Source organism: Pundamilia nyererei, unplaced genomic scaffold (genome assembly GCF_000239375.1).
Source record: "Pundamilia nyererei isolate P.nyererei 1_Seehausen unplaced genomic scaffold, PunNye1.0 scaffold00102, whole genome shotgun sequence".
Lineage (NCBI taxonomy): Eukaryota > Metazoa > Chordata > Actinopteri > Cichliformes > Cichlidae > Pundamilia > Pundamilia nyererei.
The window spans coordinates 1,878,025-1,906,011 of record NW_005187503.1 but is presented as its reverse complement, the minus strand read 5'-3'; the positions used below and the strand labels follow the sequence as shown (position 1 = coordinate 1,906,011).

At 40.8% G+C, this 27,987-nt stretch overlaps 1 protein-coding gene across 3 annotated transcripts in view; it reads right to left on the bottom strand.

Moving 5' to 3' along the window:
• The window catches only part of LOC102200034 (RNA-binding motif, single-stranded-interacting protein 3-like), a 287,017-nt gene that overhangs the window by 192,956 nt on the left and 66,074 nt on the right, over window positions 1-27,987 (bottom strand). For 2 of the 3 annotated variants that reach the window (XM_005740714.2, XM_005740713.2), the window contains exon 3: window positions 24,396-24,632. In XM_005740714.2, the coding sequence (XP_005740771.1) occupies window positions 24,396-24,632 (237 nt within the window). Of the gene's footprint in view, window positions 1-2,804; window positions 4,560-24,395; window positions 24,633-27,987 lie in introns of those variants that run through there. The other variant, XM_005740715.2, reaches the window with a different exon arrangement.

Genomic DNA, 27,987 nt, shown 5'->3' with positions numbered 1-27,987 from the left:
TGAGCGTTTGAAAGAATGCCAAAAAACAGCTCTCGCTTGAAAAGACCACAAAAATAAAATATATTTTTATGCTTTTACACTGGCAGCTGCTATGGTCCATCCAGTCTGTTCTTGCAGACACGAGCTCACTTGGGGCAGTTTCTTTAAATTTACTTAAATTATTACTCCACACTTTAAATTAACCTCGAACATCCAGTGGGACTCACGGAGAGCAGATTTAATTTTTCAGGTCAAGGGTTAAAAGTAAAGGTCACTGTGATTTTACAAAACATGCTAACCAGATTTCTGTTTGACCAGAAATCCAAAACTCAGGCATAAATTACACCTAAATTTTACACAAACATCTTATGAAATAAATAATGAGGGATAACAATCATTGTTAAAAGACAGACTAAGACTGAGATATACAAATATAAAAAATGACTATATAGAATTTCTGTTTGAGTAAAGAGGTTTAACAAAAGTACTGCATTACCCGTTTTTGAGATCACAATCATATTTTAAATATGAGGACAATTTTTAATACTCAGATACAAATCTTTTGCATTTCATTCAGGAACCCATGGACATCACAAAATGCTGTGGTTCCTCCCTTGAGAAGCTGTGCAAGGCCTTTACTGTTGCTTGTTTGTGAGCTCTCTGCATTCAGTTTTGTATTTAATAACTGAAAAGCGTGCTCTTTTGTGTTGAGATCAGATGACTGACTTGGACAAGAAGAAGAATATCCCATTTCTCTGCCTTGAGAAACTCTGGGCTTCTTCACAGTATGCTTTGGGTGTTTATCCACTTGCAATGTCAAGCACTGTCCCATCGGTTTTGCAGCATCTGACTGAATCTGAACAGAGAGTATAGCTGTCTACACTTCAGAATCCATCCAGCTTCTTCTATCAGCTGTCACATCATCAATAAACACTAGTGGCCCGGTTCCACTGGCAGCCATGCATGTCCATACTATAATACTGCCTCCAATCCATTTGACAGATGATGTGATATGTTTCCAATCATGAGCAGTTTCTTTCTTTTCTCCACAATTTTCTCTTCCCATTATTCTGGTACAAATTCATCTTGGCTTCATCTGTCCAAAGAAATTTTCTTTCAGATCTCTGCAGCATCTTTTAGACATTTTTTGGGCAAAGTCTAATGTGACTTCTTTGTTCTTGAGTACAACGATCATTTTGTAGACCCACCGAACTGTGTCTCTTGAACTAAGCCCAGCACTTAGAGAGTGGCTCAAAGAGTTGGCAGTTCGTCTTGTAACCAGAAGGTTGCCGGTTCGAGCCCCGGCTCGGACCGTCTCGGTCATTGTGTCCATGGGCAAGACACTACTACTGGTGATGGCCAGAGGGGGCCGATGGCGCGATATGGCGATATGGCAGCCTCGCTTCTGTCAGTCTGCCCCAGGGCAGCTGTGGCTACAACTGTAGCTTGCCTCCACCAGTGTGTGAATGTGAGAGTGAATGAATAGTGGAATTGTACAGTGCTTTGAGGGCCCAGAAAAGCGCTATATAAATGCAATCCATTATCAAAATATTTCTATATACAGCTGATTCAGTTCTATTGGCGAACACCTTGAATCGATTTAAAATCCACTGTGGCGGTGCACACGCCCACAATTATAAAGAGGTGTCATTGCCCAAATATTTAAACTGCCATTGCGCTCTGTAGTGCAACTGTGAAGCAGTAATCCATATTTTGATAACATTTAAAAGTCAGTAATCAAGGCTGAAGAAAATATTAAATATGCCATTGGCAACGTCAAGTACTCTGAGAATCGGGAGACACATTTGGGTTGGCAGTTTAAAAAAGTCCATCATATCAATCATATTCGATTGCCACATAAAAAATAAATAGTTAAAAATAACAAAATTTCTGTGTTTTCTTTATAATAATCATATCAGATAAATTCACGGTTTAATAACCAAATGAAATGCAAAGTAATTCTATTGAAAGTTCAACTGTACACTTGCAGCTCTTTCACCGATGTGCATCACACTGTCACAATAATGGACAAAAATTAGTGTTACACATATGGTAGAAAAACAAATAGAGTAATCCCCAAAAGGCTTCCATTTTAATCCCTTGATGATGTCTGGGTAGTGTGCCCAGCCAGTGTCCTGGCAGCCATCAGGGCCCAAGCCTGGGCGTCCATCCCAGAGGCACTGATGCATACTATAACTGGAACAAACACAGGCGGCCGTCCTCATGCCTGCTCTGTGTCACAGCCGTACCACTGCCACAGAATAAAAGGGTTCATAACCCATTTTTCTCATCTTTGCAGAAATCTGGACATTTATGCTGTTTAGAGAATTTAAAGTGAGCTACATTAATTAATAAATGTTTAGAATCTTTCATTTGCTTAATCTATAGTGGCACAATAAGAGATTCCGCTTCATAAAATTCCCCTGAATCTGCTAAACATATTATTTAACATGTTACGCTTCACAGCATCTCTTTAGGAGCTCAGCAGTAGGCAGATTAAGTATAGATGGAGGTTACTGGACAGCTCCTGGTTACGCTCTGCTAGGCAGAAGAGTAGACCAAAGCCTTGATCCCTGATCCTTGATCATTCACTCTGTGACATATATGCACACATACATACAGACACACACACACACGGAGCGGCATAAACATCCGAACTCCAATGAGGTTCTTGACATCACAACCATCGCAGCCAAGGCCAACTATCCACCAAATCCCATCTCCACTCAGAGATGGGGGGGGGGGAATGAGGAAGAGTGGGAGGGATACAGGACAAGAGTGTAGGAGTAAATGAGAAATGAAAGAAGAGCAGAAGAGCAGCATACCTTGGTCTGGAGATAGTGGGGGTAGTAGTAGGTGTACTGAGGGTACATTGGCTGCTGCTCCAATCGCTTGCCCATGTAGCTGGAATCCTTAGCACTGAGGCAGGGAATGGTGACACGGGGGCGGGAGCTGCCAAGTAGCTAGCAATGGGATAGAGGCAATGAAGGGACTGTGCAATTCCTGTCTTTGCTATCCGCACCGCTGTGTCACTCGCTGATCCCTCCAGGGAGAAAGCAGGGTTTGCGTGTCGGACAGTGGCTGGGAGAAGGGCTGCCTCTGATGAGGAAGCTCCTGACGAACTGTGTCTTACCGGTCCAGGGAATCAGTACCGAGGCAGATGCTCACTCAGTCTCACACTCTTGGATCAATGCAAATATTTCCACAAGTGCTAGAAGCAAGACAGGCGTGTTTTACAGAGGCTGCTGTTGGATATTAACGCCTAACAAGGGTGAGGTAGAGGAAGAAGAGGAAAGAGAAGACGCGAGGAGGTGCAGGTGGCAGTAGCTCTGGCAGTCCAATAAATGTTGGAAAATGGGAGAAGAGGAGGAGGAGGAGAGGAGGAGGAAAGGAATGGTAAGGAAAACGGGAAAGGACGTATACGTTCACTTCTCTATTTAAGCTGTTTCACTCCAGTCTTTTGCCTGGGCTTTAATCTGTCTCTCTCTCTCTCCCAAACACTGTGAATCTGACTCTCTCTCTAGCTGCCCCTCTCGCTCTCTCTTTCCCTCTCTTACATATACGCGCACACACACACACTTTCTCTCTTGCCTCTGTCTGATTCGACGATGGCTGCGTGCTGTCCTGTTTGACAGAGGGGAGATATCCTCAGCGCCGTCAGATGCACTTTGTGCAAGGAGCAGAGTCACAACACGAGAGCTGAACACAGACACGCAAAGCAATTTCAGTCCGTAACGGTTGAGCCAGCGGGAGGACAGATAACAGAGCAAAGATCCCAGTTTCTAAATGATGTGACACAAGCATATATATATATTTTTTTTTAAATCCACCGGTTGGTTATTCAATCCACTGAGTTCCAGCTAGTAGATGAGTGAAAAAAGCCCCCACAGTGACAGTGTCCCGGGTGCCCAGTGGAGAAGGAGTCCCTCGTCTGCGATCCTCCCTCTTTCTGCTCTTGTAAAATGTGTTCCTTATTTCTTCCTTGGCTCTCTCACTCCTCTAAGCACCCTGCCTCATTCTCTTTCTCTCTGTCACACAGCTGCTCTCTCTCTCTCGCGTGCGCTTTCTCTATTACACAGTCTCTCAGCCTCTCTCTCTCCCTGTCTCTCTCTCGCTCTCCTTCTACTCCACACTGACAGGGTGGTAAAGGGGGCTCGTCCGAGGTTGCGAGCGGAGCAAACTGCCCTCCTCCTTCTCCAGCCCAGCTGGTGGGAGGGTCTTGAGCAGATCTGTGCAAGAGAGCGATCCAGACACAGACCAGCGGGCTGCAGCGTTTCCACAACCTGGGAGAACGCAGGGAATAGGAGTGGAGACGAGCGGGGATGGCGCCAGCGCGAGCAGTCGATTCCCCCTACTGGCTACACAAGGAGCTACCGCCTGGAATACTGTGTCTTCACACGGATGCTTTCGCTTCCCAATCTTAGCCGATTAAATTCAAAAACCAGTTATGTTCAATAAATGACTTCACGCGTGTATCTGTTCAGAATCTAAAAGTATATCTGAGCTATTTGTTAACTATAGACTAGGTCATTTCTGTTGTAGAAAATGGAAATAAAAACAAAAATAAAAGACAAGTTTTAGAAACCAATTTAAAAATATGTGTTTATATATTTATTTTTTTTTACTTTCTTTAATTATAGGTCTTATTTGGAATTTCACAGCACTTAAGATAATCCTGGGACAAAGCAATGTAACTTCATAATCTCTTTTTAACACATTATTAGTTTTTAGGGACTGAAGACAGTTTTGAGTGTAAAATATTCCCCCAGTCCTGCTAAATATGCTCCCCTGAGTCCCACGTGTTTGTTGTATAATTTACAAACTGTTTCTGGATTACTTGAAGTCCTGTTTACATGCATGCTTGTTTATCTCAGATCCATCCTGCTGTAGTACATGTAGAGTGTGGGCTTGCTGAAATGAGCATTTTCCCTGAAAAAAAATGTTGCATTCGAAGATATGTTGCTCCTGAAACTATATACTTCATTCAGCTTTAATGGTGCCTTCACAGATGCCAAATTCATGCACACTCAGGCACTATTTAAATACTGTGAATGTTGACTTTTTAACAGTGTCGTGATTGCAGGTCAGATGGATCATCTTGTCTTTGGTGTTTTTGCTCTTTTGTCGCTCTTCTTTTGCCGATTTATCTCAACTTTTTTTTTAATGAGTTGATGATATTCAAGATTCAACATATGATTTCGTTTTTTCGTTTTAACATTGATTACACACCATCCTGAAACACTTGTATGTCATCTCGCACCCTCTGACTACACGATGAGTAATTATCGTGCCAAGTGAAAGACTCCAGTGAAACCCGCTTCCTGTGCAGCATTAAATCTCTTTTGATTGACCGTGACCAAAAACATCACAAAAAGAGCATTCGGTCAATTCGGAGAGCGTTTGCCTGATCACAAGCAACCGCAGCTCCAATCACATCTGCAAATAAGATTAAACACGGTGCTTATGAAGTCCTACGTCTTTTTCGTCACACACACGTCCACAAGAATGAACAGCAACAGACTGAAAGTTCTCGAGAGTATCTCGATGACGCTGAGGCCACAAGTTCAGGAGCCTCATTTTTCACTCAATTATCAAATCAGCTTGGGTTTCGTTTAAATTACCTGCCATGAGAACTGAAGAAAACTGCAGCCAAAAAGTACAACATGAAATTACTGGACTGAAAACAATTACATTTGGGCAATTTCCACATCTGAAAATAGACCCCTGACTTTGATGAGTTTAGTTTTGCATTTCATCTGTTCCACTTCAGAGCGTTACACAAAAACCCACGAGGCTGATGTCTCCTTCTCAAAAAATAATAGCCTAATTACAAATGTCTAGTGCAGTAACACACTCAAGATAAGTGATTTCAGCTGTAAAACAAAACCAAAAAAAGAATTCACAACGCAGTATATAATAAAAATGAATTCAGCCACATCTGTATGTCACATATTGTAAGTTACAATGGAATCTGTGTTTGCGTAAATCCGACACAGGAAATTGAATTATTGATAACACTTTGCAGATCATATTTAAATAATATGGTGTAAATGTCACTTTTTTTTTTTTCCTTTCTCCAGACTAAATCTATACCAGCAGAAGAATCTCATGGACCAAAGGAAAGCACAGAGAGAAAGGGCACCTTTTTTCAGACATGGTGAAGCAAATACAATTATCAGATAGGTCACTTTTATCTGAAGGAAAAGAGTTGAGGCTGATATTGATTGTGGATTACCAGATTAACAGTCTTTGGTTCAACTGGGCACAAACTCTGAGCAACTGTGGAAAGATCTACTGTACAGAACACAGAGGAAGACGGGAAATCGGCCAACGAAGAAAGTGGCTAAAGAGAGGATACAAGGGAAAATAAGAGGAAGCAGCACGAAAAATATTCATTTGTTTTCATACAGGAGTGTGGCACTGTTTGCATTTCATACATAAGGAGCATCGTTTTTGTATTTTCACTCTAAAAGCCTCATTTAAATTTACTGACGATGTCTTTTTGGTCCTACATTTTATCCAGGTGACCAAAAGATATGTTACAAACTGTTTATTTAGTGTGTTTATCACACATGGCATCCACATTTTCTCCAGAAAAGCAGGGGTGATTAGTAGAGTCTGATTAGTTTATCACGAGACTGATTTAAGCTACATTTAATCTATCAGTTTCGATATTTAAAACGACCGATAAATGAAAATTTAAAAAAAGAAAGATGAGACGAGAGACACCATTCAACCATGTTACGAGTCTCGATGTAACATAGTTTGTCCACCAGAGGGCACTGTGGACGTTCCCTGTTAGCATTGTGTTTGGAATGCCACAAACAAGCAAAGTCAGACATACACAAAACAACAAAATAAACAATTGTGCCTTTGGAAAAGAAACCTGATATATATTGAAAATCATATTCTCTAAAATTGTCAAATAAGTAGTAATAGCTTTAAAAGAAATTCCTACATGCTACGTGAATCAGACTCAGTGTTCTGATCAGGCCATCGGTGGGAGCTTTGTCATTTTATTTGAAAAATTACATAAATTCTTTATAGATGATTAACCATCTAACGTGACTGTCAATAATTATTGGTCAATAATATTTTATTATTTTGTGTGTCATATATGATGATAAACGAAATATTGTCAGTAGAACATAATACAAAAAGAACAACATCCATGCTATTTAATGTCACATTGGGCTGAGAGGAATATCAAATATAGGCATGAAAAAAATATTTTGTTCCATTAAAAAAAACTAACTATTATGATTAAACTGTAATAAAAATGCCTGCTAGCATTTGTACTTAATACTTTTAGTAAGCGAGAATGATATTTTTGCTCATATTATGTAATATTTAGTATTATTATGACAAAAAAGGGTTTCTTGTTTTCTAAAATTTACTGAAATTAGTCAAGAGGGAATGGAAACACAGGAGAGTACCGTTACACAGACACTGGTCAGCTAAATCATCAATATTAATTGGTTCAACCATTAAGAATTAAAAGCTGGGAACTGAGACTTGACTCTTGAAACTAAAGAAGTTGACCTGTGGCCCTACAGACAACACTAGAAACTCTTGAGAACTGGCTGACATGAACTTTCAGCCTTTACCCATGAACTGGCAGAGGTTAGTTTATGAAGGCAATTTAACATTAAGTAACTGGAGAGCTGTACTACATCCTGCATGTAAATAAATGTCAGCACTGTGTTTCATTCCATTGAAGCAGACCTTGAAGACTCTAAGAGCGTTTTGCCTTGATGGTGATGGAAGTGTTCTGGTCTGAATCAGTGAGACTGGCGTCACAGAGAAGTGATATGCAGCCAAATATTTCATGAAGAGGGGGAAAAAAGAGCAAGTGTGTTTGTCTCTGTTCCTCTATCAATAATACTGCTGTAAGAAAAAGGTTTTTTTTTATTCAAAATGAGAACATGAGGACAACAGAGAGGAAATACATAAATTTCCACCAACATTCCTATTTTTGTAACCTCCTTTGTAAACTATTAGACCCTTGAGTAGGCCACGCAGCAAGGTGGCACTGAGTGTTCTTCACAGTGATGGAAAACTCTGATTTACAAGCTGTTCATCACAATGAAACCAAAATTGGCTCTCTACTTGGACAGACACTTGAAAGCCTACACTGAAAAAAAGCAACAAACTTCTGCAGCCAGGTCTGTAAGCATTTTTAAAAAACAAGGCAGTAGCCATCTGCTGCTATTCTTTTTCTTTAGGTCTTCTTTTAATTCTTGTTGATTAACTTTCTAAATTGAGAGCATAAGTGAGTCATTCACACGGCGAAAATAGAGGAAGAGGAAGACAGCTGAGGGTGTATCATGCCCCTGAAGGTGTTAAGTAGTTACAACCCTGTTCAAAGGATTTAGTCTAGTAAAAGAAAACCATTGCATGATCACACTGTGGCTTAGGGACACAGCTCGAAGGTTTTAGTGTTATTTTTATCCTTCATTTAACTGAATCAGTCAAATTCCTACTTAGCAAGTCTGAACAAATATCAAAGAAAGCTTTTATGCAACATAGTTTAATTCTATTAGAATCCATGGATTCTTCTGAAGAGAAACAGAAAAACATTACGTTTCCATTGAAAAACAATTCCTAGAAAGTCCAGAACCTTCCCACTCTACTGCCTGACCCCACCCCGAGGATCACTACTGGCCTTCTTCAAGCTGCTGAGGAAACCAAGAGGCTTTGTTTCCTGTGGTTCACTCGACAGCTCTGCCGTGGGCGTTTCCCAAAAATGACCAGATGCATGGAATTCAAAGGAAGACTAGCACTGTGCTAGGAGCGCGGGGGAGCCTTAAATGAAGGCGGGAAAGGGGAGAGGAGGGAAGCAGGACATGGTACAGTATTCCTGGAAAAATCCCTTTGCTGGCTACGGTTCTACTGGATGACACGCAATCATTCATCTGACATCGTTCGTGTAAACAATGCAGCATGACTAATCAGCTTCTGTGGGGCATTCTGTTCAGCATAAAGTGAAAGTGAAAATAGTTGATGTGCACATGTTGTTGGAAGAAGTGTTTCTGTCATGGATTATCGGAAAGATCCCAAAAACTGTTTCCACTATTTTTAACCTCCTAGGACCTGGCGCCCACATATGTGGACATCACATTTTGGGTTATTTAGACCAAAATACTCCATTTTGCTCTACAGGGGCCTGATATCCTCTTATGAGGACATTATACTGCTACTGTTCTATCAAAATTTTAAACGAATATCCTCATATGTGGCTCTCATTTTTCTTAAAAACAAAAATCAGGTTTACATTCATCAGGTCCCAATCAGCCCAAATATCAAAGAGAAATTAAAAATGCATGCCGTGGAAGAGTTCGGGTCTTAGGAGGTTAAAGAACAGGGCTGAACTGTGATGAAAAAACAAACCAAAAGAACATTTCCCCCTAATCTCCACAAAGTCACATAGTGCATAAAATAATGTGAATGCTTTTCTAATAAAACTTTATTTTTTTTTAGCCAAATCCAAAGGTATGGTGAAACAGACATGAAATTTTAAGAACACTTAAAATATGTCAGTATATCTTTCAGTATATTCTGCAGTACAATCATAGATTTTGGCAGCTTCACTACAACTGAATGGAAAACCAACACAAAACCACAGAAAAGACATTAATGTGCTTAGTCCAGCTACAGCCAGCAACTGCTTGTCAACCAGTCTGGGATCAGTGGTTACCAGTGGGTCACAACCCCTGACAACTGGACAGGAAACTCTCACTTTTCCCAAGCAGCTGGCCAGAAGGTCACCAACAGGTCTCTAGTCAGTGTTAGCCAAGCGGCCTAATAATCTCTGGAACAAAAATCTGAGAAGACGGTAAGGTAAGTAAACACTCTGAACGAGTTACTTGCTGAAACGCCATCTCCTGAAATTGTGTGCAGAGATTTATAAGCATTATGTGTGCAATTTCACTACAACTCCAACACATGCAATTACTTAATACATTCTTATCAGTTCACCAACGGATGACAGCCCGAGGTAATTCGACACATTCCCCCTCTGAGAGTATAATTTTCCACAGTGCAAAGAGCAGAGTGATATAGTCAAGATATCATTGCAGGGTACTTCACTTTATTATTACTTCTTTATATACGACGGTGTCATCACTTGGTTTTGGCTGCTTATCTAATACTTCGTGATAATGTAAAAAGGCCAGACTGACTCCAGACCACCAGCCCTACATTGAGACATTTGATAAACACCAGGCAGATTTCCAGTGAGTCATTAGCTTCTATCACAACATAGAGGAGAGCATAGCAGGCTTAATGGGGAGGAAATATGAAACCAGACGTGCACGAGTAAATATGACGCACAGCACACCCAACAAGGGAAGGGCAATAGACCCAAAAGAGTTAATTGGATGCACTCACTGGAGCCCTAATCCAAATGTGAAATGTATATACAAGTCATGCCAACTGACTTGTTTTATGATTAATGTTATTCTGAGAAAAGATCAGCATTGTTATAAATGAAACTGGGAAAAGAGGCCTCGAGCAAGGGTGGATTTTGTGTGTGTGTGTCTCAATGTGCAAGCGTATGTAGCTGCATTTTAATGTGGTTTTGTGTTTCTGAAAGTACGTTTAAGGTCAGGTGGTGTAAAGCTGTGGCAGCTTTATGTGTGCTGCCATGAGCAGTGGTGAGCAAAATGTTACAGAAGGGTGAAGGTTATACTGACATGCAAGGTGAAAACACTTCAATGAAGCTCATACATCAGGCTTCCTGTGGCCTAATACATGATATAAACTGTAAAAAGGAAGGTGACAACGTCCGTATGTGAACCAGCTACAGCTCTACTTGCCGGGGACAGCACGGTGACGTCCATTAAGATACAGAAAAGACGATGCCAAGAAAACCTCTGCGTAATAAGGATTTAAGTGCCGTGCAGGAAGATAGTGTGCGAGTTTAAACAGTAGGTATTTTCCATGCGAGCGTGCTAAGCCAAAAATGTTCAAAATCAACATTGCTTGGAAAACGAAGAACGCAAAAGGGCCAGCAGACCCGACAGAAAAAAATATACTCACAACTCACAGTGTACAAATGCAGAAAGAGGCCTATCAAAGCTTCATCACAGCACTCTCAGCGCATGATGTTCATCTTGTTTTACTCATTGTGTTAATTCCCAAAATAGATCCAAGTGCAAAGCCATTTATTCTCATCAGTTTTGTGCTACATTATCTGTCTTCGAATGTGCTGATGAATCTCTAAGTGTCTAAGAGGTTCTGTTTTTTTTTAAACAACAACACTAAAATTATCCAAAGGATGAAACCATATAACAAGAAAGTGCTAGTATCTGCGACTACATGTAGTATGTGTTTGACTCACGCTTGCCAAAACGGCTCTAACCCCTCGGGGCACTGGACACGAGATGTCTGGGGCTATCCTGCAGTGTCTGGCACCCGGCACTAGGCATTTGTGAATGTGGCTTGTTTGGGCACATTCCCAGATGCTCAGTCAGACTGGGAGTTAGGAGGCGTTCCTGGAACAATAACTAAGAGGTCTGTAAGGCGCAGAAATGTGTATCGTAATGCTAGAGGAAACCGCTCTACATTACACACTTCACCTGTCAGTGGTTTCAACGTTGTGCCTGATGGGTGGATATGGTAAGTGGTGTTCACGGGCGCCCGTGTTGGGGTAATACCGGCAGAAAACTAAAATTTTGAAGCAACAGATAAAGCTTCTGCCCCTGGCACAGAGAGAGACTTGTGATTAGGAAAAGAGTTATAGCTGCCAGGTACTGGCCTGCCTATGAAGCTCAATGCTGCCTGCAATTGAGCAGGATGGGATGGGAGGACAGCAGCAAATTTTTAAAGTACTGCTAAGCCATCCTGGAATGAAGTGAAATGACCACATGTCACAGAGATGAGAAGTGAGAGGGAGGGGACCAGCAGAGTGAGAAACGGTGCTGAGAGTAAGGAGAGATAGAAAACAGAGTGTGTCGTTCTAAGAGGAATATTTCAGGGTGGTAAATGGAGCAGAACTCCATTCCAGCTCCTCTCTTAACCTCCCCCGGTGTCTCATCCTGTGCATGCAAAGCATGAAGCCCAGGAGACAAAGAAAACAGAGAGGGAGAGCTGAAGAGACAACTTCAGGACTAAATAACACTGCATGAACAGACAGGTCATTTTACTCATGCATTTGTTTTAACATAAAAACACACACAGAGCCAAATAGCACAATTGCTATTCTTTCCATATTGTGGTTTAAATGGAAAAAAGGTGAAAGTCATTGACCCTGACCAAATGGGCAACTACACGAAACATAACTGGAATATGTTTGTGCTGCGTTAACGTGCACGCTTTCAACTACTGCAGTGGGTTTTTAACCAACAGTAGGTCAAATGGCTATTTGTGTGAATAAAAAAGGGGGATGATACAGTGACGGACTCAAAATTATTACCTGACACTTAGTTGCTCTCGGTTATGCAGGGCTGTACAGTGCCTTTCAGCTTATTGTTTTGGTTTTCCAGCACATCATTTTACTGTGTAAGCATCCAACCACTCTCAGAGCATTGTTTTTGGCTGCAGCAAGCAGCTCTTTTCATAATAAAACTACTATAACTCCCTGCCCAGCAACCACTGGCAGACATACAGTTAGTGGCTAGCTTTTGAACACAGTGGACCATTTCACATGAGAGATGGTGAAGAACACAGCTAAAAGTAGTAGAATACAAATGAATTTGCTGTTGCTCTACGTATTCTGGGTGCATAAACGGGCAACAGTTAGGGGTGAAATTCTCCAGATTTACTTGCCGGGCGATAATATGTTAGTTTACAGCTCATTACTGCTTACCCTTAGGCTAAAAACATGTTAGCGCTGGTTTAAATAACACTTAATGTATTAATCATTATCAAATCAATGTTAAATCAATTGCCTTGTCCTCATCACATGAGTGAGGACAAGCCGAGTGGCTGACACTTATAAACTGCTGATACGTAGTACAACATGTTTTTCTTTAGGCTTTGTTTCTTGTTAATACAACAGTTTCTTGCTAATTAAGTCTTAGGAACTTGACACTTTTTGTCTATTTAATTTCCCCTAAATGGTACAACAAATGCATTATTAAAGACTGTTGAACAATTAATGGATTCATGCGCTCTAGTAAGCCTGATATGCCTTCAAGTAACCACTGCAGCTTCAGCAATTGTAATGTGTTTAAGCACACTTGGCATGCTGGACATACATCATGGTCACAATGTAAAATGGGTCACATATTTCCGGCATACAGTACATCACACTGAACATCTATCCATCGATTTTCTTAATCTCCCGCTTAACCAAACAATTATTATAATTGACTGTTGGAGCCTCTCCTTGCTGACAGTGGGTGAGAAGCATGGTACATCCCCAAAAAGGTATCTAGTGCAAAAATAGATGGATGTCCATTCACACCCAGACCCACACATCGACTATTATCGTGGGGTTTGTAGGGTGTAATACTAGCAGATGGCACTGAGGTGCTAGAAACCATGTAGTAGATGAGTAAGAACATTCCCTTTATGGTGCAATTCCACTGGGTAACATTTGATATCAGCGAGTGTAAGACTTTCAGGGCAATGCACTTTGAGATTGCTTCCTTGGTGGCGCCTCTATAATTACAAGTACTGAAGTCATCAAAGTGCACTAACTAAATGGAGCAAAGCAGCTCCAACAAGCCTCCCACCTTTTCACACATCCAAAGCTATTGGGAGAGAATGAATGGAGGGTTCTATCTTTCTATTGTTCATACAAGAATCCTTTACTGTTTGAGAGTATTTGAAGAATGTGATACAGTAATGCTATTAAAACACATTTTGAGAACAGGTGAACTTAACTGATAACTTTTCATACTGCTTTTTGACTCAACTAGTCAAGGTGACAAGGTGTGCAATCGCATGTGGCTTTTATGCATTTGTCGTTGTATGTGCCTTAACAGAGCCAACTAGGAAGTGAACCGTCAAGCTTTGTCTTCCAACAAGACTTGTTCGAGCAGTGCAATTTCGCTGCCAAAACAACACTCAGAGGAACATTCAAAAACAATGCTCCCCTTAAATAAATCAAAACGCTCCAGCAGCTTAGCTCAGTGGCAAAACCTCACACAACCACTGAATCATGGATTCAGCCATTTTATCTTTTCATGTTTTATTTTCTGTTGAATAGATTCATGTGATGTATCATTTAAGAGACGAGGCTAAGGGAATATAGCCACATAGTAAACTTGAAATCCTGCACTGGTTATCACATTACCAACATCAGTCAGAAAGCTATATGGTAAATGGACTGGTTATCAGTTTCATACCACACCCCATTCACCCATTCACACACATTCATACAAACCCTTTTTTTTCTATGGCTCAGTGCTTTCTCGCTAACATTCATGTTAATGAACACACCAGAGAGAAACCTGGGGTTTAGTATACTTTGGCATGCAGACTGGAGCAGCCAGTTACTGAAACACCAACAGACCAAGTAGTGGATGACCTGCTCTACAGCAACCCCTATACACTGTGCATGACAGTCGTCATGGCCTACAGCTGCAGGGGGTTCTAGTGAAAGACTAAGTTAATGTAGTTTGTTATCAATGCAAACAAAATCTGACTATATTTAGATTTTTTTGGTGGATATCTTAATTACAGTAATTACAGTTATAATTAATTATTTCATTGCAGGAACGTGTATGGTGGCCCTGAGGGGCCAAAGGGACTGCAACTTAAAACACCAGCAATAAGAAAAACGCTGCAAAAGCACACAAAACACAATGGAAATAGGAAAAAGGAAAACAGAAATAGGAAAACAGAAATAGGAAGAAAAAACTGATTTCCAAAAGCACAAGGGAAGTGTTTCTGGGGAGACAATAACCCGACGGACCAGTTGCAGGAACCAAAATATGCTAAGAATTGCGCTGGGAGACACTTAAAAGAAGTGGAGGATCTATCGCCTTTGTGAGGAAAGAAAAGATGAGAGGTAAGTGTGTTAGCCTAACTATTAGCCTAAAAATACATCATCAGTATTATATGGATCATGATAAAACACACCTAGCACGTTTTGGGTTCCTCCAACTGGTCTGTCGGGTTATTGTTTCCCCAGAAACACTTCCCTTGTGCTTTTGGAAATTTGTTTTTTCCTATTTGCCTCTCAGGGCCACCGTAAACATGAGTCATCGTTAATGTCAATCAAGGAACCCATGACTTCTTACTTCCCAAAAGGGCTGATTTACAAACAATCCACAGGTGTACTGAAGAAATGACTCCAGCCACCTGGTGGACAAGTGAGGACTGGCTTTATAGAAAAATATGCAGGAATAGTCAGGAGGTGGTAATGAGAGAGGAGCTGAAAATCTGTCTGGAGACAAGATATCGAGGATATCAAACAGCCTAAGTTTCTTTTAAAACTCTGCAACTTTGTCTCATCTGACTACAGAAACAAAGGATAAAGGTACCAGTACGACTGACTAGCTTGCTTAAATTAAATTCTCCTGAATACATGAGAGATCATTTTTAGTATTTAAAAAAAGAAATCTTCCCAGGAAAGCAGTGTTGCTGCAGATACAGATACTACACAGAGCCCTCAAACTTTCAAGCTTACACACAACATTAGCTTGAGGACAAAGCGCACCATACCTCTTACATGCATGTGCGGTATATGGGTTTTCCTGTTATCTGATGTTTGTGGTATGGTGCACTTCACCACGATGTATGCAAAATGTCTGTGTATATCATACTGCATCTTAAATTTACTTCCTGCTTCAAAAACAGCGACAAATTAAACACGGCTCAGTGTGGCTCGATTTGATGCACATGCCCACTTTTTGGTTTGATTTGATATTTGACATCATCACCATGATAGTCGTGGTCAGGTCTACAGCAAACTTAATAACCCTAATCTGAACAAAGGTGTTGCCACATAACCATCTTTACTATCTTCCTATTGAGGGAAAATGCATATTACATTTGCTTCAGTGATCATGACTTTAGTGTACTTGTGTTTTCTGATGCTCATACTTTCAGTGTAGTTCATATCGGATCATGTTTTTAATTATTCACATGATCAAATTCCATACTTACTTAAAGTGAGGCCCATGCCTGTATGTAAATAAAGTAAGTTAATATGAAAGGGTGTGGATGTAGCCGAGGGCCTCGCAGCTTCAAATCACAGAGACCTTATCGCCTCGTTTTCCTCCCATACGGTTCATGTTCAACCATTGCTCAGGCCCATATTGCATGATTGCGCTGAAGGACCAGTATAATCAGTCATAATACTTTACAGATGTTATGGGTGTTTTTAAAGCCAATCCTACAGCCCCAGGCAGCCATATATGAAAGCCCATCTGTGCATGGATGTCAGTTATGTGTGTGTGCATATAAGTATGCATGTGTAGCTGCAACAAAGGCATGATAAGAGTGAAATATGATGAATTAAGGCCACATCTACAGCTCAGGATGTGTGATTTATAGTTCCTTGCTCTGACCTGTCATTGACTAATCACCTGAACAGAAAGCAGCAGGTGCAAACTGATTTTCTGAACAGTGATTTCACAGATGAGACGCTACGAATTGCCATGAAACACGGCCAAGAAACAACACTAAGCCAGCAATGGCATGTAAATATGACAGTCCACATGATATGAACAAGAGAAGGCACCCATTTAAATCCCTGTAAGATCTGCCAGCACCCTTCCTAATCCACCTTCTAACATCCCCCATTGTGTTCAACATCTAATATCAACCATGAACCGCTGCTAAATGAAGAGTGGTGGTATACCACAGCCAGGAATTTACATGGACCGCCCGCTCTTGTGAAATAGGAAATGAAACATACGGAGGCTTGGAAGCGCTGTCAGATTCTGGATATTCCTGTGGTCTGGGTTTTCAAGATCCTGTGGCCCGAGCCTTTAATTCCTAATGGTGTAGAAAGCCAAGCTCTGGTCACGACAGGAAATGCCTTCTAGGTGAAACATCCACCCAAAAAGCATTCGTTCAGAAGTGTCAAACGCAAAAGGTTTCCCTCTAAATTGGATTGGTGCACTAGTAAACAAAGTGCTTTGTCATCGTGACCATGCTCATTTGGTTAGAATCCAGCCAGCTGCAGAAGTATTTAAAGAGAAATTCTTGTTCTGCCTTAGTTAAAATGAGCAACTTTTGTGCATTACAGACAAAACTGTACTTGACGCTTCTGTGGAAACCTATTTATACGAGTCAAATATAACAAACGACGGGAAACAGAGCATTTAAAAAAAAAGTGTGGGAGCCTGGGCTTATCCTGTTGATTTCAATGTGTGAAAAAAAAGATGTGAAATTTGTAAGGTGTGTAATTTCTAATTTCCACTTCCCTGACAGTTTTTACCAGATTCTACTGGCACTGTCTACCAGGACAAATCCACATCCCAATGCCCCAAAAACAAAAAACTAATGATTAGCATTTTCAAATGTGAACACATCTGCATGCATGCAGCAGGCATTTATATATATCGGAAATATGTGAACTGACAAGCGCTGGGGATCGGCAGCTTCAATTTATAGTAGAAATGGCTCAAGTGCAAAGATAATTACTGTTGTGTATGTTTTGCTTGTAACAATTTTCAGAAAATATTCAGCATGAAAATACATCAATGTTGACAGCAGTTTTATGGTTTAATGGATTTGCCTAAACACACACAAATTGGCCGTTATGTGTTATTTCCATACTAAAAATTGAAGCAGAGATACTGCGATGACTTGGTAGGGTTGATCCTGTAAATTCGACTGTTTGTAAATGTTAGTGCGACGGCAGCGGATATGGTCGTGGGAGGCTGGAGCTAAGGAGTGTCATAAGAAGTAAATGCACATTCATACAGAGAGACACACTCATGGCACTCAGTGTGCACCGTTGAAGCAAATTAAGGAAGTCTTGGCAGCCTTTTAATGGTCTGTCACAGTCTAACAGGTTTAGAGTGCTTACAATGGACACAGGCACTAAGCCCGGCAGCTCGCACTTAATTGTTGAGAACCTGTGTGTGTGCGCGCATATGTGAGTGTGTGTACACTTTTAGAGATATTCTGTGCCTGTAACTAAAGTCAATGATTCTCATTACGAGGACAGATAAGATAACGCTTCATGCCTGTCAGTCTGACTGGTTCAATAAAATGACAATTCCAGCTGATACATTATGATGAATGTGGTGCCAATAAAAAAAGTGTTTCCAGCCACTGTTTGACTGTTATTGTAGAGACAGTGATCCTAAACCCGCGAACCTCATGCACAGTAACGTTCTCATTTATCTGAGTATAGGAAGCTAATTGTGTGTCTATTTTCCACCGAAAGGAATTCTGTTCTCTTAACAATTACAAACAAACCAACGGCAGACAAAGGCGAAGGCAAAGAAGAAGCCACGCAGGGCACAAACCCATAAGTGGATTGAGTTATTGACTCAAGCAGCCAATAATAAACAAAACATCAAGTGTCTCAATTTTCAAGTGCTGCCTGAAGAAATCAACATGGCAAATAAAACCATTTGTTTTTCTCTGTGTAGCCCATGCTCTATCAGCCAGCAAAATGGTCCACCAAGGACAAGGTGGGAGTGCCTAAAAACATCCCTTTAATGGCTGGAGATTCTGAGCTGTGTGACCTAGAATATGTTTGACAATCTTCTTTTAATTAGGCCTCGAAGACACGACTCATTCCAACTGCTGTCCCGAGAGCTAAATTAATTACTGAGACAAAGCCCATTCTAGCTCATGGCAAAGATGAATCATTGCAGTATTTGGGGAATGAGCAATGCGCTTCGTTCATGAGCTGATAAAAGAGGCTCGCAGTGTAAAACTAATGCACTTCCTTACACATTGGCATCTGTTGCCTCTGCTATTAGGAAGTCCTAACTATTTTTCTCTTGGAAGGAACATTTCTTTGAAAAACATGCCATGAGGAAAAAAGCTTGGACTCCATGACAGCAGATCTGAATCCCTGCCTCACCTCCCCACTCACTCTTTTCAGCGTTACTTCACTTCCAGAGGTCTGATTACTGTGCTTCCTTTGTGGATCCACAAATAACTAATCTCAGCTCAGTTGCCTTTGTGCAGGCCCTGAGCCAGCAGTTGCACCCTCACCCTCTGCCAGAAATCAGGCCATTCATTCAGCTAAATGACAGTATCATCTGTCATCCAGTATAAATGGATGTTTGTGAGTTGCGGGTAATTAAGCTAATCACAACACAAAGAGTTGTGCCAGAGTTCAGCCCTCACAAAGACAGACAGTTGAAAAGGTGAGCTGGATGAATTTATAGCACACCTGCACCTAGTTTATATGTGAAAATGCAGAGAACCATTATTCTGCTGAAATCTCCACTGATGATGTTATCGGATATCAAACACAAGGGTTCATGATCAAAGTTAAATGCTGGTCATGGTTGTTAAAAAGACACACCAGAGCAACATTTTGCAGATTCCTCTCGTTCCCTTTTTATCTTCCTTTCCGTCTATTCCACCCTTTTTGATTACCGCCTATTGTATCACAGTCTTGCAGTGTCTCCTTCTGTCTCTTCTCTGAATTTCTAGACCTTGTGAATCTGGATATGTGCCGGGAATCCCTGCTAGCCTGTTTGTATTGACTGAATCATTTGCCAGTTTGTGCTCGGCACATCTAATGAGGTAACAATCAGAGTTTACTGAGGCAACAACAGTGGATTAAATTGAAGGTTTCAAAGGGATGTCCAAGTTCTCAGATAAAGGAGTGATAACATACCCAAATGTATTCATTAGAGGGGGGAAAAATGCATCTTGTTATGTATACCTGATAAGAGCATTAGTACTGCAGGGCATAACATTTTAAAATGTGTTCCAACAGTTCTTAAAACAATGCTCAAGCTGTGGGGAGGAAAGCTGGTTTTGTCCTCTGCAGCACGTGTGTAGGTGTCTCTATCTATATGTTATGAAGAGAGATGAACTCTGCAGCAGTATATAGACGCAATGCGGGCTGACCCTTGAGTTCAGAATGCATCCCCAGTCTTTCCACATATATCTTGTCACAACACCAAAGGAGCAAAAGGCCTCAGTTTTTTTATTCCCTCCAACATATGCACTCATATCTGCATGAATTCAGTTTAACTTGGTTATAAGCACATTACATGGACACAGTCAACTCAAGTACACCATGTTGGTAACTCAATTCCCCCCAGTTGTAAACAATTAAACAGTTAAACGGCAAATACAAGACCACAATCCCAAGAATGCCTTACATGTGAAATAATGAAACACTATCACAACCATGAATAATATCTGGACAGGATAAACTGAGGGGACAACAAAGCAATGTTGATGTGAGGCTCTTTGATCATAATATGATGTAAAGAAGAAGCATACCATCAGAAATGAAACAGCTCACAGGTCACACGGTAAAATGCGTTTATGTAAGGATAGAAGGTGACTAAAAACACATGCTCTTTTTCTGTTTTGTGTCAATCACACACAGAAAAAATAAAAGGAAAGCTTGCTATTTAAAAATCCAAGAATGTTGAGGTTGGCAGAAAGCATTACTTAGATTAGTTTTTACATAAAACATAGGGGGAAAAAGTGCTTGTAAGAATGGGAGTGAATGAGGCAAATTGTATAAAGCACTTTGAGTGCCCAAGCACACTATAAGCACTATGTAAGAACCAGTCCGTTTAGCATTTACTTCAATCCCAGCTTTGATGCCAATTCAGTCTGCCCAATCATCACGCAGATATGCCTGATCACCTTTGTAGCAAACCTGATCAAAATAAGGATTAGGTGTTTTCAGCTGGAACAGCTAGTGGATCGGGGTTGGGAAATAACATCGTTATTCAACAGTAATTAGCAAAACAATGTTATGAACACATTAATTCACTCACACACGTTTCTTTCAAAGCTTCTTAAAACCCTGTAAAGAAGATTCAAACCATATTCCTACTGTTTAAATATCAATTTTCCATCTACAGGTTTCTAGGCTTGATTGAAATGACTGTCAGCACTGACAATATATTTTATAAAACATTAAGAACCTCAAGTCCTTTGAGTCTCATACAGTAATGGAAGAAAAAAACAAATTTAGGAGCCTAACACTATGTTTCATTGTAGAGTTTTAAGTGTTTGTTTGCAAGCAGTCCAGTAGTTGTTGAAATATTTCAACCGGAACCAAAATATTGGACAGGCTGACCAACACTATCACAGAGAGCCTTCTATAATGGCTAAGCACACCATTGTTTTTCTTGTGACATTACCAATAAGTTTGATGTGTCACATGGCCCTCTTCCTATTGAAAAAACAAAAGTTGTATCCAAGATGGCCGACGTCTAAATGGCCACCATGGTCACCACCCATCTTGAGGAGTTTGCCTCCTCACATATACTAATGTGCCACAAACAGGACTTTAATATCACCAACCATTCCCATGTTATTACGGTGTATCCATATAAATGGCCCACCCTGTATAATCAAAATCAAGTGTTTCGGTGTCCAAGTTTATTATTAAAGTCTGCTTTAAACCACTAACCATCTCAGTAATTTCCTTGTAACTCCTTATGTGTAGTGTGAGAATGTCAAACAATACAATGGCAGAGGACACACACATGCACATGGCAAATCTGCAGTTTATGAAAGAACTTTGTATGCGTTAGTATTGCACAGTTGCTGGAAATAGGAGAATCCATCTATTTGACTCTCTTTTTAGTCACATCTTCTGACGTCTACGTGACTTTCTTTACTGTGTTTTGTCAGCCCGTGGTTCCCTGAGGGGTATTCACCATATTAAAAGTGGAAATGTATCTCCTTCCATTGTAATTACAAACCCACTGGAGGCAAAGCTTCTTGATCTCTGCTGGATCCTAACTTGCCTTTCTGTTTCCCCCCCTTTATTTACTCACCTCTCTTAGCCGGAAGGACAGACACATGCTAAGCTATCAGTTCTGTTTTCTTTCCTTTCTGTTGGGCATTCTTTGCATCTAATACGCCTGAAATTACAACAGCATTTAGAGGGGCAATAAAAAATTGACGGATTTACAGGGGAAACGAACTTTCAGAAGGGTATCGGTTTCAGTGTCTTAGAGATATACTGGATTTCAATTCCATATAAATATAGTATGTGTTGTCTATGAGAAGCTTAAAACACAAAGCAGACTCAAAAGCTGGAACCATTCTTTGGTTTACTGTAAGTGTCTGGATTAGCCATCTCTAGTCACTGTAAATCTTACTTGAGGCCAAGTGTTGAGGCCAAAGCATGATAGTAGGGGAGAAATTACCTTCTGCAGGGAGAAAATGAAAACTGCCAAAAAGCAAACAAGTATCCCCACTGTCCCATGAAAACAGGGCAGTTAAAGCCAGCTAAACCTGCGATGGTTTGATCGCAGAGGGCAGGAGTTTGATGATCCTGTGGTGATCAGCAACCAAGACAGGTTAGACGTGGAGTGTGAGAAGTATGGCTTAGCAACATCGTACAAAAACACATACAGAGCAATAGAGTGGAAAAGAAGAAGAATAAAAGAAAAAAGAAAAAGAAACGGTCTGTTGTGAATCTATCTTCTCAGTTTTTTAACAATAGTAAAATCATGTGTGCCATTACTATGCATTTTCGGAAATTTGAAAATTTGTGGGGTTTTAAACAATAATGCAATTAAAAACAATTCAACCCATTAGAAATTGATTGACACTTTTTTCTTCAGTCTACAAAGTGATAAACAGCCACCCAAATGATAAAAAAAAACCCCAACAAAACCCAAAAACATAATATTTCTATTGTTTTTAAATCCTGTCCAATCTAAAGTTAATTTCACTACCAATGCCAAAATGTTACACTTTCTGGTGACCTACTGTATGCAAAACCCAGATTTCAGTCTCCTCACTCCCACAAAGTGAATTATCACTAATATACATGCACTGTATGTGAATGCAGAACATATAGGGCTACACACAGCAGAGAATGGAGTGTGCTGATAATAACTTCCTCCCTTTAAGGGAATACGGACACTAATCCTACAGATGGCTGTTGCCTGGGTGGATATCGAGCTTTGAAACGCTTCATGAAGATCAGCACTATTTTCCACTGAGGAAAACAATGACCATGCTCAGTCAGAGGAGGACAAAAGTGGCTTTATGATAGCTCTTTTTTAAATTGTTTGTTGCATAAAAAGAACTAAGACACTCATGGGTCCTGTGTGTGCGGATGTTGATGACTGTGCCTGATATCTCTGGTGGGATGTGGCAGCAGGACAAGAAAGGACCGTAATGCTCCCAAAAACTTATGACAACTGATCGAGCGGCGCCGCATCTACAATAACAGAATCAGCATTTATGTCTGTTGTGGAATGTTCTCTGTTGTTCTTCAACAGTATTGTGCAAATGCTGGAACCAAAAACAGAGCTCTTATTTGCCTCAGGTAGCAGAAGTGGTCTAATTGACAACAGCGGCAGAGATGGTGTTTGTTAGTGATGGCGACGATTTTGTACTGCAAGCAAAAGCAGGACTTCTGTATTGAAATGAAGCGTACACACACAAAGAACAGCTTGGTCTCTTAAAGAACAACCGTTTTCCACCTTTCTAAAAAGTATGAATGTGTCCTTTAGTGTGTAAGAAATAACATAAAAGGAATGCTGGATCCGGCAGCTGATGTACAGTGATGATTATCATATCTAAATCCAATCCAATTTCTTTACACGGAGGCGCTTCAGGGGAGTCTCAACATGCAGGCAAGTAGGCAGCAGGGAATTCGCGTGGTGCGTATGTAAGATGAGAGAATACCAGAGTGTTGTAATGGAAAAAAGAGAAAATGAGAGAAAGATTTGGTGTGAAGCCTTGTAAAATACATTTATTACAGGAAGAAATACAGAGAGGGGGGAAAAAAGCTGCCAAATCTTTGTTTCCAGCTCTGTGACTGTGACAGCAACATGACGATAATAAAATTCCTCAATTTGGCTTGTGCCTTAGTTCCAGTCACACCCCAAACGTTACATTAGAAAGGCAGATAGCACAAATAAAGTCAAATCAGACGGATTGCAGAACAGCAATTAATTCCAAGGATAATGACAAGGGAAGCCATCCAGAAGTGTCTCTACCTCAATTAGTCTCTCATTGCACTGCCGATGCAGAGGATGGATGAAAGAAAAACAAATTAAGTTGCAGAGAAGTGAGAAGGAGAGAGAGGGTCAAAGTAAGAGATAGAGCAGGAAGGGGAGGAAGGTTTGAGAGGAAGTGATATACTTGGGTTTGAGAAAAAGAAGGCAAAGATTAAAGCGGAAGACAAAGAAAGGAGTGGGAGGAGGAGATGGAGAAAGAATTTGCTGCGTGCGTAAGAGCTTCCCTGATGGTAACTGCAACCAATCGACTCCAAAGCGAGAGAGAGACAAGAAGAGCATTCTTGGTATTCAAAGAAATTATTGCAACACAGCAGCTAGAAATGACAGAGAGGTGCAGACACAGAGGAAATTTACTGTACTCACAGCCGTATGCGCTGGGCAGTAAGCGTAGCTAGTGTGCGTGGACTGAGGGTGGTGTTGCGCATGTTGTTGTTGGTGAGATATATAATGCTGCAGACTTGCACGGGTGAAAGAAGGCCCGCTCCAGGCCCCTTGACCACCACTGCTACCACTGGTCCAATTGGAGCCAAGACTTGGACCCATGGCTGCTGACTTACTGCCGTGGAAACCTCTCACTGCTGCACTGGGCTGGAAGGACGGCTGGATAGAAACAACAGAGAGAAAGAAAAGAAGTTTGTTTTGGATAGAGAGTGAGAGAGAAAAAAATAAACTAAGCGAGTGCAATGATGAACATTGGCATCCAAAACATCACAATCAAAAATGCTGGCGAGCAGTGACTGCCCAACTGCTCGCTCACTGACCTGTATCAAAAGAAAAGCAGGATGTGGCGTCGATCTAAAGACTTCATGCCAAAACATCAAGATTGTTCTCTCACTTTCTTTTCACGCAACTCCCTCTTGCCCCCACCCAACACCAGATGTTGTGAAACTTCCTACTGTCACGGTCGAGATGTGTTCTTGCTGGAAAAGCGCTGATTGGTTTGATAAGATGCTTGGATTACAGGCTCGCAACAAAGCTTCCCAGTATGCCATTAAGTATTGGGTATCAACAGGGTCCAGGAAACACAGGGCTGAATCTGCTGACAGTCTGGCTTATGCAGCTCTGAGATGGGTTACCTCGGCTGTCATGGCCAGTGGAGCACAGAAGAAATACAGGACACACAGGGCACAGAGAGCACACATGCCGATCCATGGCATTTTAACAAGACCTAGGGCAAATACTGCAGGTATCTGCAAACTCTTCTAATTCAGAGTTCACTCCCTCACGTAAAACATCTAAAATATGATGCAATCTTAAGACCATCTGCCACGAATTTAATTTGCATGTGCAAATTGTGTGCAGAGCAAACCACCTTGAATGAAGCACAGCTGTACATCACTAGTGAACATTAATAGTCCCCTTTAGCCCCTGTTGGATTTTCACTGAGGTCAGAGGCCACCCCACACAGGGGTTACTGGAGCAGAGTGATGGCAGCTGTGCTTAGAAAGCTTTCCAGTTCTGTATTCTTCATCACTAAAGAACTGGAGGGGGAAAATGTAAGCCAAAGTTCAGCCTAATTCATACAATACATACAATGACAGGTTTAGGGTTCATGTTAATAAAAAACAGGAGGAATCTGTTCCCCCCCTCAAAGCAGAATAGATGCATTTATACAGCACTACATGGTGGAAAATGAGGCCCAATGGTGTCATAAAACCGTAAGCGCTGGGAAAAAACAGAAATATGCGAAGCACAATTTTGAATCACCAGGTTTCAACCCATGTAAAAATGGAAACTACAGCTGGAAAACAAAAAACAAAAAATAAATAAAGCATCCTCCCCCTTTTAACAAACATATGAAACGCACCGAGATGTTCTTTTCTCTCAGGGCTTAAATAAAAGGCTTAGTCACAGGGTCAGAATTTGAAACTGTGTGTGGGCAGGATATAGTGTACCAACAACAAATAAGCATTTCGAGCTGGATCTCGCTGATGGAAGTTATTGGGTGCTATAGAGACATTAACACAATGTTATACTGCTACTGTAAAAGCCAGAGGGGAAGGACGGCCCCCAGTATGGTCCATTAAGCTGCGTGGCCATAGACGCTACTTTAACACAAGTATTCGCCAGTTCATGGCGTTTAAGTGCTGCCCCAAGTCGTGCAACAACCTCCGCTGGTCTAATGAATGAGGACCATTCAGGCAATGAGGAGGCATTTAGGACTAAAGCATCTATGCAGAGATGTTCTGTTACAGACTCTTTTTCAACGAATTTTAAACATGTTTAATACATTTAAAGGCGATTTGGATGATTCCCTCTTTATATGATAGGGCAGGGCTGTGTTTTATACGAGCCCGAGATCCAAGGGTCCTGACATTCTTGACTAGAATACAGCATCGGTCCCCAGACTGAGATTCATGTCACAGATTTTCAGCGGCTTGTCAGAGAGCTACAGTCTGCCCATATTTCAGCATTTTATAAAAGTATCTGGTTACAGGTACTTTTCCACTTTTAAGGAGGAGGCTTTTACATATTTGGCAAACAGATGTGTATATACTGTCTGCTGGCTTACACATTTCTTTGTGCTAGCTTATGCATTTCTTTGAAACTCAATTGTAATGGTTTCACTGTAAATCTAACCATCCTGAGTAAGGATAATGCAGGAAGCTGCAGTGGATCCACACTGAGACTACTCACATGAGAGTCAAGACTGGCAGGCAGCTACTCCAGCCAGCTATCATCTATAATACATTTACACTTGTCAGCCTTTGTGTGCAACTTTTAATAAGTCTCTTTCCACAAGGGTCATGTAAAAATCTATCTCAGGACTTGCGTAATCAATGCTGGATCATCAAAACAAAATATATGATTAATTGATTTTTATCAGTTATTTATGAATGCTAGCTCAAATTCATATTCTTATCATGTGATTGAACAGCTTTAACCTAAATGTGAACACGGGTGGTTTTAGGGAGTAAAAAATGTTGGAGCTGCTGCATATGATTCAACCCAGTCTTTCGGCAAAATACCTAATAGCTATGTAGGTCCACAGGGCAAAACATATGACTTTTTTACAATAAAAGCTCATCCCCACACACATATTGTTTGTATAATGTGATATTACAGAAAGTTCCGAAAAAGATCAAATGAAGAGAATATTAAAATGTTAACTATGTTTGCTTTTCTTGGGACATTTTATGCTGTTTTGTCATACTTTGTGAAAAGGTCATCTGAAATTACCTATTAATGGAGGTAACTTGGTGCTGCCCCACAGAACATCCACATATTAATGTCTCATCCAGCGTGTAGGCTTTAAATCATAATACATTAATACATGCTACAAATGGAGGGATGTGCATTATTTTTTGATGCAAGATACTGACATGGTTTAAGTGAAAAGAAAAACTAACTACTTCAGCAAGCCAGGGAATAATCAGCACCATTTATTACTGAAAATTCAAGTAATGCAAAATAATGCTTTTCTTTCAGCTGTGAACAAGTGAGTGAGTGTTGCGGATCCATTAAAACGTAGAGAAGAACCAGAGCGCAGCAACTCTCCTGAGTCCATGTTTCTCTGGTTAAGTGATTTTCCCCATTCTCTTCTCTCTTCCTGGTGATATGGGCATGGTTAGATGCATCAGGGGACAGACCTTTTTGAATTACAGAACTCTTCTCTCTCTTGTCTGTCTTTATTTAATGTGTAATACTGTTAGGTGTTATGGGAAAACCGCTATTTAACTCAGTTGGCACAAAAAGAGTAGCTTTTCTTATTAATTTCATTTTAATTTTCTATTTTTACTTTCTCAGCTCAGTTGTCATTAAATAAATTATACTCACCAGCCACTTAATTATTTTCAACAGCTCATTAACACAGTTACCCAATTAGCCTATCACATGGCAGCATTCAAGTGTATTTAGACATGTGAACACTAGTCAAGACAACCTGGCGACTTCGGAGGTGGGGTGCCCCCGGCCTCTCGGCCTGGGGCTCGGTCACTCAGGCGCAGCTGGCTGC